Genomic DNA, 10,387 nt, shown 5'->3' on the forward strand with positions numbered 1-10,387 from the left:
TCTTAACCTCCTCTTCCGACAGCTTATTAACCTGCTCATGGGTAAGTTCCCTGCCTATCATTTCTTTACACTTCCCCGAAGACACAAGGATGTTAAGTTGTTCCTTGAGGTTACTTTCGTCTAACTGCGTGGGGACTTCATCTAAGAGCTGCTCAATCTCCATATACATTAACGTCATAAGGAAACCTCAAAGAGAAAATCATCTTGGAATGTTGGTGCGTTTTTAAATGCCGCATGTATTCGTGCAGCTGTTCCTTGCTTATCTCACCGCCGTAGTCGCTTAAAATGGTTTCCAGGTCAGACTTGCTCGGAGTATAAAATACTACGAGAGAGCCTATGTTTTCCCTAAAGGGCTTAGAGACGCTGGTAAGCTGCTGGGAAAGCAACCAAACGCTAATGTTGTCATGTCTGCCGCTAAAGGCGAGCTTCACTAATTCGGAGGTGCGCCTTTTTACGTCGTCCCCACAGGCAATGTCATCCAATATGAGGAGCGTCTGTGTACCTTTAGGGAATTGCTTGTGCCAGAACTTCAAATGGCTGGATAACTCGTTAGGATCTAAGATATCTACGAAGAAGTCGTCATCTTTCACTCCTATACCCGTCCAGGTGCGGTTGTTCACGTAGGTGGGACAAAGCAGCACTATGTAGTCAAAGCGGTATCTAAAGGGTCCTAATAGCTGCTCCACGATGAACTGGGTCTTTCCGCAGCCGGTGGGTCCTACTATCAGAGCGTTACAAGGCATGTGATCTGGGTTCATATATAGATGGAACCAGTGGAAGCAGTAAGAAGGATTACCGCCGACGCAAAGGATAAAAGAGACACCATAGAAATGCAAAGGGAAGAGATAGACCGGTTAAAAGAGCGCGTACAGGAATTGTACGATGAAATGTGTGGTCTGAAGCGTGCAGAACGGTTTGGCGCGCTTTTGACAATGGCGGGCTGGGCTAAGGAGTCCATTAAGGACTTCATTCGATATCCCCCATAGATATATGGACTGCATTACGTGCGAACTACCTGCTGACTGCATCATCGTTACCCCTCCGACGCCTCGTAAGAAACACAGCTGCTGTCACTGTAATAAGGTATTCTCTGAAGAAGACTTCGTTGGACATTGGTGTCCCGCGGATACTAAAGCACAAAGGACTTTAGACGACGTTCGAGAAGAGTAAGAGGTCGCAAAGAAGATCTTACTAAACCCCAGCAAGAGGAATTAGCATAGGTCTTTCTTTTTTTATCGTTATTTTGTTAAATGCTGCAAAGAGGTCTCAAGTAAGGGTCTATTTTTTATTGTTATTTTGTTAAATCATCACGATCGAAGAATGGTTAACATGATTATCTTTTTGCTGGTTTCAACAATGAGAAAGAATGATACCTCATCTTTTAATGGGGGCTTAACAAAATAACGATAAAAGATAGATCCTTACTTGAGACCTCTTTGCAGCATTTAACAAAATAACAATAAAAGATAGATCCTTACTTGAGACCTCTTTGCAGCATTTAACAAAATAACAATAAAAGATAGATCCTTACTTGAGACCTCTTTGCAGCATTTAACAAAATAACAATAAAAAATAAGGTGTATATAATGGAGTGCATGCGATGTAATAAATCTTTCAGCAGTAAGCAGCGACTGCAATACCATCTTTCCAAGAAAGTCTGTCAGAAGACCGTAAGTACCCTTTGCGGTGACTGCGGTAAGGAACTGTCCACTGTACAGGCCCTACGATATCACCGCGAGAACAGAGTCTGCCTCAAAGACCGTTGTCTCCGTTGCGATGAACCTCACTTCGAGGAGAACTGGCATAAATACCGCTGTCGTCGTTACCACCTCGAAGATGTCGTCTGTGAAACCCACGGAGACTTAGCCGAACGTTGTTGTCCCCACGAAACCTCCCGGGTGCTCACGCGACGTAAGAAGGAAATAGACCAGACCTTCGTATGCTTTGACGACGTTGAGGGCGTGAGATGGGAATACAGGGAACACTGGGACGGCATTTGCAACCGATGTGGCTGTATACGTAGCGGTCAACATATTTGGTGTTGCCTGTACGACGGACCCAAGCCCTTAGACCATTACCTTGCTGTAAGAAAAGCATGGAAAAATGAATAATATATGATGTTACCTTACATCGCAGCGTTCGCAGGAGGAGCCTTAATTTACCATACTAATTACATGACAGAAAAAATGAGGTCCGACATAGCAGACCAATACTTAACCGCCCATGAGGATGACTAATCACATAATGGATTAGCGTCGGTGCGGCGTTCGATGTCAAACTTCCATCGACCATTCACTTTACCATAACTTCTTACGTGTGTGTATTCCTCACCTTGAAGGACATACCGCACGCAGTCAGGTGCCCATAAAGTGCACTCTTCATTGTCATGCATCAAGATTAACCTCAATCGGTTGATATCTTCAAACATGACATAATTTTTTATTTTGTAAGTTTGACCAACGGTCAGATTACGCCAGTGTGTCTGTTCAACTATCATTATATCTATGAAATATTCTTTGGTGAGTCCTTAACGCCTCCTGCGTCTTAAAAGCCTTAACACACCAAGGACAAGGTACACGAATGCCTTCCGCGTAATGGTCGATCTCCCTACATATAAGGTCGTAATCGTTGCACACCATGGTTAGGTAACCATTTGCCTCGTATTGTGCGAGTAACGCCTCTTGTTTTGAGGATAATACGCCGTTACCCTTAGGCGTCTTCAACTCCAGGCATAACCCATTATGTTTTTTATGTGCATTAAGGACTAAGATGTCGGGTTGCCCCGCCTGATACCCTTTCTGCCAACATACTATCCTTTTGCTAGCTGAGTCCTGTAGTTCTCCAAGACCTGGTGCGAGCAGTAGGATAGGGTGGAATCGACGTATGTAGTTTACGACCTTCTTATGCAGGTCAAATTCATTTTCTATTTTGAATACCAACTTGTTAGGACTGTCAAAGCGTTTGTCCATTGCATATTTACCTGTTTTCCTGAGGGTAGGGAGAACTTCCTCTAAGACCCAATCCTGGAATGTCTCTGCCGTTGGCATCTTAGAGCTAAATATCAACTGATACAACCCAGATTCAGTTACGTACAGGGAATTAGGCTGTGAATGAGAGGGGAGGCGATTCACCTCCACTCTAAGTTCGCTAAGCTTTACCTTGTATTTATCGCAAACATGCGCCTTAATTGCATCTTTTGGACGCTCGTAACCCAACGCAGCCGCCACTTCCTTTGCTTTGAAATAAAGTTTATCGCCTTGCACTATGCATTGCAGTTTAGTTTCATTGTTTTCAAATACGCGAAGCATTATATACGTAAGGGATATTTCATTCTTTTTTTTGGATGAGGGAGCGCAGCGCATCAATACGCAACGCTCTTTAGCTGATTCATTTCTACGCTCAGTTGCGCGTCTGAGACTACGAAGATATACGCGTTGATCTTAGTAGTGTCGCTGGCATGTTTGGTGCGCTTGATCTCCAACGTAATACCGTCCTGGGTATTTACCAGCCGCAATCCCTGACCATGTAGGTCTTCGTCGTTTGTCGTGCGCATGTCGATCCACAGCGCGTACTTATCCTTAAAGAATTCCTTTGGACTAATTTGATCGCCAAACGTACGCGCGACTTCCCGGTACATGTCCTCAGGCTTTATCCCTTGTGAGTAAACCTTATTAGGTACTCCGTTAATGCTAACGCCTACGTTAGTGATGTTAGGATTAAAGAATGCCTCAGAGTCACGCAATCCTGCCGTGTATGTCTTTGCGAACAGCAACATTATCCCTGTAAGGCTGCGTCTGGGTAGGTTAATGCTTTGGTTGATGACCTCTTCGACGTTGTTCGTGAAGCTAAAGGTCTTGTACATCACGACGTGATCGTAAAGGAAAGCCTTCCCAGCGCTGTATTCCATGCCAGCGCTACGAGCCAGCTCTTCGCTGTGTACCGTCTCGTACTGCAGCTCCAAGTTCTTGATGAAATAAGGATCCACAGCTGATGAACTTACATCTTTTCCTTGCAGGACGTTCGTAGTATCTGCTAGGGTCACTTCGAACTGCAGTTCGCTTAGCTGCCTTGGGTAGTATGCACCGTGGTTCGTGATAATTTCGAAATCTAATGGAACGACATATTTAGTACCATAAGCAGTCTTTATTTCGTCTTCTCCTGAGGCGCCAGAGGTTGCGCTTCTTACTTTGCGTATGGCTGCGCTTGCTATTCCCTGCTCTATCCTTTGCGCGCGGTCAAATGCAGTCAACCATAAGTCTTTGTACGTGGTATACAAATCATACCTGTTTAAGTCCAGCAAGGATTCCCCGGCGAACTTTACGCGTATTTTGGAAACAAGGTTTCTACCTGCATTATTGACGACGTAACGCGCGTCTGCGGTATCTGGCTGTATTGCTAGGTTAAACCTTAGCGCCAGGGTACCAGGAACCAATACTAGGTTATCCGTTAGGCGGGGTACGCCTACATACAGCGTCTCACCTGGCTTAGCGCTAGAAGGCGTGAATGTAACCCGGTGAAAGGTGCGTTCTGCTTTCAGTCCGCCAACCTGCTTAGGTAATACGTTGGGATTTAACTTTGAGCTTATCATATATAATGGAAGTAGAAGGTGATTTTGATCCCCTTACCGAAGAAGGTCAAGTCGACATTAACGACGAAGAATACGAGTCTTTACTACCTAAAACCAACGACCCCACGGAATTCCGAGGTAACATGGTGCGTCGGTTTGGAAAAAGAGTCCGCGCCGGCTGGATGGCTTTCCTAGACAAATACCGCACTAAGAACCCAGGCAAACCCATACCAGAATACATAAAGCTCGATAACATCGACTTTGGTAGTAACACGATGATGAAACCTCCTAGGAGCAAAACCGCGGAAACCAGCTTTGGTCCGGACGGCAACATCCCCGAAGCCCCCGGCGCTGCATGGCTTAGTAGGGTTCAGGAACAAATGGACGAATCCATGGAAGAAACCCCGGACGACTTTGATAGGATCAAGGAAGAATTCCCAAACTGGGATCCAAACAAAGTCCAAGTAATGTTTGACGCGGATAACGAATGGGGCAGGGAAGTCGTAGTAGCAAGGTTAAATAGGTCTAATGCTCATCCATATGTCATCAGGGACATAAATGGTAAATACTACGCAGATAAAAATATTCCTCCAACCCTTAGAAAGACATTAGGAGAACCCAACTTACCCGAAAGAATGAGAGAAAATAGTGAGAATATTGACGAAGCCGTCGAAAGAGTTAAGACCATAATGCAGCGGCAACAAAAAGGTCTTGAGGCGATAAGGGAAGTAGAAGAGCTAAAGCAAGCGATGGAGGAAAGGGAAGCAGATTACATACGGCAAAACCGACTACTCCTTGATGCTCAAAAGAGAGAACTTGACGACAAGAATCAACGCATATTAGAACTTAGAGAACAAAGAGACATTTCTCTTCGCGAAAAAGACAGCGCCCAAAGGGCATTCAATCTCACCCTGCAAGACCTGGATATAAGCAAGGAAGAAGCCAAGGACTTACGTACCACCATAGAGGGTTCTTTGGTGGAGCGGCGGCAGTTAGTTGCTGAAATCAACATTAAAGAAGAGCAAATCCAGCAAAGAGATCAGGCCATCGAAGACCTGGAGGGGCAAATAGAGCGGCAGCAGGAAATAATCAATGACCAAACTCGTCCCGAAGAGGAAAGGGAAGCAGCTCAAAAGGAAGTAGAAACCCTTCAGGAAAGAGTCGCGGAATTACAAGCGCAAAAGGACAACCTGGAAAGAGAATTGGGACTTACCACCAAGGAAAAGGTAAAAAGAGCTCTGGTGAAGTATGGTATTCCGCTGGCATTTGCGGTCGCTATTAGCACCGTAGTAGGGGTAATACTATCCGCGCTTAAGGCTACAGGCGCGGGCGTAAAGAAATTAGGCAATGGACTAACGGACTTGGGAAAAAAGATGGCAGCCGGCTTGCCTGGGCTGCTGGGTTCGGTTGTTTCCTTGGCACTTAGGGCCGGTGGAGAACTGCTAAAGTTCGTGGGGAATAACATTTGGATCTTGGTTGTCGCTATTGGAGTGGTACTCCTGAAGAAGATGAAGGGTTAATCTTATCCTTGTGTATTACTGGTGGCTTATCGTCGTCAGGCGCCCGAGGCGTCCTCGACTGGGGATAAGTAAAGATAGTATTCACACCGCCCTGATAATGCGGAACTAGCGGCAGCACACTCATGGTGCTAGTGGGCTTATGATTCCAAATAGCATCAGTCGGAGGATTTTTTGACGGGGCGGCATTTATCTGAACGCGACCCAGCTTACCGGCATCGGCGCCCGACGTCATCTTATCACTGGGGCGAATCTGTAACTTCGCATATTGGCAATTGGCTATCATGTGAAAAGTTACCGGCGTTAAGTCTTCTGCGCTTGTTGGATAGGGTTCAAATGAGAAATGAACTGGGTTCCTATTGTTGTCTTTTTTTCTGTAAGGCTGTAATGGTCGGTTACTCTCATCAACGATCCTAAACCCAACATTACATGACCACCCCGTTGAAATACTAATAGTACACATGATTAATCCCAGACCTCCAACCTTTACCCACAATTCGGTGTCAAACCATTCATCATTTACGTAGTCCTTCTCCTCCAAGTAATGAAGGAACCAATCTTCCTTTACATGTGGGTTATTCATATATTTAAAGGCTAACCACCGTAAGAGTGCTAATGCTCTTGTGATTATAAACGTAATCTCTTTGATCCTCTATGCTATTTACCGTAACCTTTCCCGTATCGTCTACTCTTATCTGCAGCTTTACCTTCCCGTGGCAATCGGTAACCATGTGAAAAGTCCAAACGGAATGATTTTCAAGGCTATTCGCTGGCGGCTCTACGGAAAAATGCGTAGGCTCCCTGTTGTTCGTTTTCGTACGCATAGGCTGTAATGCTCCATTGTCATCCAGGAACCTAAAGCCCACGTTGGCGTGACTACTCGTGCCAATGCAAATACTACAAAGGATCAATTTCTTTCCTGAGTAGTTCAGATCCACGGACATGCCCGTGACATCAACCCAAGATGCTTGGGTGTATTTTTTCTCGCCTGTGTAAGTCGTATAGACACAATCTACTCCAGCTACGTAAGGGTTGTTCATCGCCATATATAATAACTCAGACCAATGCTTGCAACTGTTAAGCCGGCTTTTAGTAAGTTATGGTCATATTCCTCAGGTATCGTAGGCAGGACCTTCTTTGATGGTTTCTTAACTACGGGCAGCTTTGCTTCGTGTGACTTTTTTGGCTCCTCTACAAAGTGAGGAATGCCCTTGGTCATGTCAGAGTTCACGTCATTCGCCCCAAACTTCATATCCTTAGTAGCTCGTTGAAGTTTGTTGTTATAACCCACGACGGAATTAGTGTTAATAACCAAATTACTTGGCATTAACCAACAACCCGGGGCTACTGCATAGTCCAACCTTGCCTTAGAATTTTGTATAGCTAGTTGGTAACGCTGTACGCCCTTGCTAATATCACCCTCCAAGATTGAACTTTCAAATAGAATCAAAGCTTCGGCTCGCGTTTCTTCTGCGGCGCCCGTATTTCCGATTATGCTGGATCGGGTGTTTACCTGAGCCCCCAAAATGAAATACACATAAGCTTCTATGCTGCGATTCAAACGAGCAAGACCAGCTCTAGTTAGTCCTTTACCTTCTGGAGGTATGAAATTAAGATATTGCTTCGTTTGCTCGTCGTTGGTAATCTTAATAATCAGTGGATTGGCCCCTGCATACTTACCACCCTCGTCTTTGAACAGAGGTCCGTCTCTAACTTCCTTAGTGGTCTTAGCATTTGGTTCAAAGAAGGTGCTACTGTCGTGAGTTTCTTTGTGATACCCAGTGTTCCATCGTAGATTCAACGCATGAACTTCTTTATCGCTTAGCACATGTCCACCAATCCCCCAATAAGCCCAAATGTGCCCCAAACCATTGTTAGCACCCGCGGTGCATCTAAAATCCTTCCCTACAACACCGAACTCCTTACAAAGTCGGTCGTAAGCAGGAACGTTGTATTTGTTATCTCTTGGATAGAACGCAGCATCTCCTGGTAATGCAGTAACGCCCATCTCATGCAGTATTCTTCTAACCGTGAAGTGAAAATGAAACTTGAATATTGAATTCTTCATCAAGTTTGCACTTACACCGCAGCCGCTAGTGGCACACCAAAGCGCAAAGTTTAGTTGCTGCGGCCAATAACGCATGTTAGGACCACTTAACCATTCATGAGATTCCTTAGCGGTGGTATGAACAATGGGTACGTCTTTGAAGATATCCCGCACCTTTAACGGAAAGGAATGGTTGTTAGAAATGCGCATGTTCAACGTTAGGTTCAAACTTGGGTGTTTATCAAATGAAACTGCGGGTATCGGATAAGTACTGGTACCAAGCAATAATTCCTTTGACCAACTGGGTTCAACATGCGTTGGCGCTGGCGTTGGCTTATGCATTGGCGAATGCTTCAGTTGATCGTCTATTTGATTAACCAGCGTAGGCTTCAAATCCTCGTTGCTGTACATCCTAGAGCCGTTATAGTAAATACCATCGGGTCTTCTTTCGAACTTACTGGGGTCTGCATGTGGAAACATCTTCCTAAATGCTCTCCAATTCCAGTAATCCCGGTTGTCGTGATGTGGCTGCTCCTCAATATCATTCCCAAAAGCGTCGTACATTAGTATATATAATGGATGTTATACCATCAGCACCTCAGTTGTACCCAGATGTTCCAAACTATCACACCACAGCACCAATTGAAAACGCCGAGAACTTTCGTTTGAATAAAGCGAACTTAATCTTGGCTTACTTGGAAGGGCAGGCAAAACACTACGAAAAAGTCCGAAAAAAGTATGCTAGAGCCCGAAGCATATTACATAAAATCGCGATAACTTCCGGCTCCATGTCCGTGGCTTTAACAGGCTCTGGCGTTGCTACTTCGCTTACTGGACCCGGAATAGTCGTTGGCGTTCCTTTGGCCAGCGTTGGGGCAGCCTGTGGTATTATTTCGGCTGTTGCTACGGGCATTATGAAGCAGTTGTCAAGCAAAATATCAAAACACGACACGACAATAGCTCTGTCAAGGGCTAAAGTAAATACGATCACTGACCTTGTCTCAAAGGCTTTGCGTGACAGAAAGATAGACGACGTAGAATTCTCGCTTATCTTAGCCGAAGAGGAAAAGTACGAGAAATTAAAGACGGACATAAGGAATAAAAAAACAGTCGTAAGAGATCTTTCCGAGGAATCTCGCAAAAAGATCTACCAGGAGGCAAAAGAAGAGCTTCAAAGAAAGCTTGCTCAGTAAACATCTGCTTTGAAAAAAGCAAGACAGGATTCTATTTGCATATTGAACGCCGGCTGTCTGGTTCATATGCAAATTAATTTCACAAATCTATTTCACAAATGTGAAACGTTTTCACAATTGTGAAAGAAAATTGTGAAGGTTTTGATTGGCTGAAAACATATGACGTAATCGTTCACTATCTTCTTGGAATCCATCCTAACAGGGGGTGGTTGGGGTCTATCTTGTAAAATATTTCGTAAATTACGTCAGGGTAATAAGGAATATCCTTATCCAGCCGACAAAACATCCACTCGGCTTTTGTCATATCAGAAACCTCGGGAATAGACTTACCGGTAATTTCAGACAAAAGATAGGGAATAGCTTTGTAATATTTCCCTAGTTTTAATTTTTTCAATGTCTTCCGTAGACTTTGTGGGGTTGGCTCTTCTAAATGGTCTATGATTTTCTTCTTTACTTCGTTGTCTAAATATACCGGTCGATAACCTTGGATATGACTCATCCAGTCCCTAAAGTATTTTATTCTTTTGTATGGCGTCTTCTTACGACCTCCGTTGGAATAATATTGTTCCCTGGTAGCACAAGGCACGGCATTACGAATATTTTTACCGCACTCGTAACACTGTGCTGACGTGTCGTCTTCTATTTGCATTTTCTTACCACAACAAATATACTTATTTGGTTTAGTAGGTACAAACTTGGGTTTCAAGCACTTTACACAGAAATCATAAACAAACTCTTTACAATCTTCGCACTCCATATATAGACTAACATATTTGCGCTGTTGCCCCCAACCACACTTGGAGTGGGTTGTTTCCGTAGGTGGATTTTTGACACGGGTCTTGCCCGTGTTGAGATTGCGCTGGAACCCCCATTCCCTATACTACTTTTAGCGATAACGGTGGTCCAGGATTTATGCGCAGTAAAAAAATCATTTTGATGAATTTCGAGAAAATAAATTCATTTTCATTACTTACTAGTAATTACCTTTCTATGGTAAAAGTTTGAGGGAAAACTATTTTCTGACCCCAAATGCAGCGGGCCGCTTTTACAGAGACTGCCTCTT

The 10,387-nt window shown here is 44.4% G+C and overlaps 1 protein-coding gene across 1 annotated transcript; it reads right to left on the reverse strand.

The window, feature by feature from the left end:
* Positions 1–1,539: 1,539 nt before the first annotated feature.
* LOC148906700 (uncharacterized) lies at positions 1,540–10,205 on the reverse strand. The gene is made up of 2 exons (XM_089038157.1): positions 9,655–10,205; positions 1,540–2,082 (listed from the first exon to the last, which is right to left on the reverse strand). The coding sequence occupies exons 1-2, from the start codon at positions 10,079–10,081 to the stop codon at positions 2,075–2,077; spliced, it is 435 nt and encodes a 144-aa protein (XP_088894283.1). The 5' UTR covers positions 10,082–10,205; the 3' UTR covers positions 1,540–2,074.
* Positions 10,206–10,387: the final 182 nt, after the last annotated feature.

The sequence above is a fragment of the Actinia tenebrosa genome, unplaced genomic scaffold, assembly GCF_029948245.1.
Source record: "Actinia tenebrosa isolate PJP-AT-01 unplaced genomic scaffold, QUT_ActTen_1.0 PGA_scaffold5__44_contigs__length_20552954, whole genome shotgun sequence".
In the NCBI taxonomy this organism is placed as follows: Eukaryota; Metazoa; Cnidaria; class Anthozoa; order Actiniaria; family Actiniidae; genus Actinia; species Actinia tenebrosa.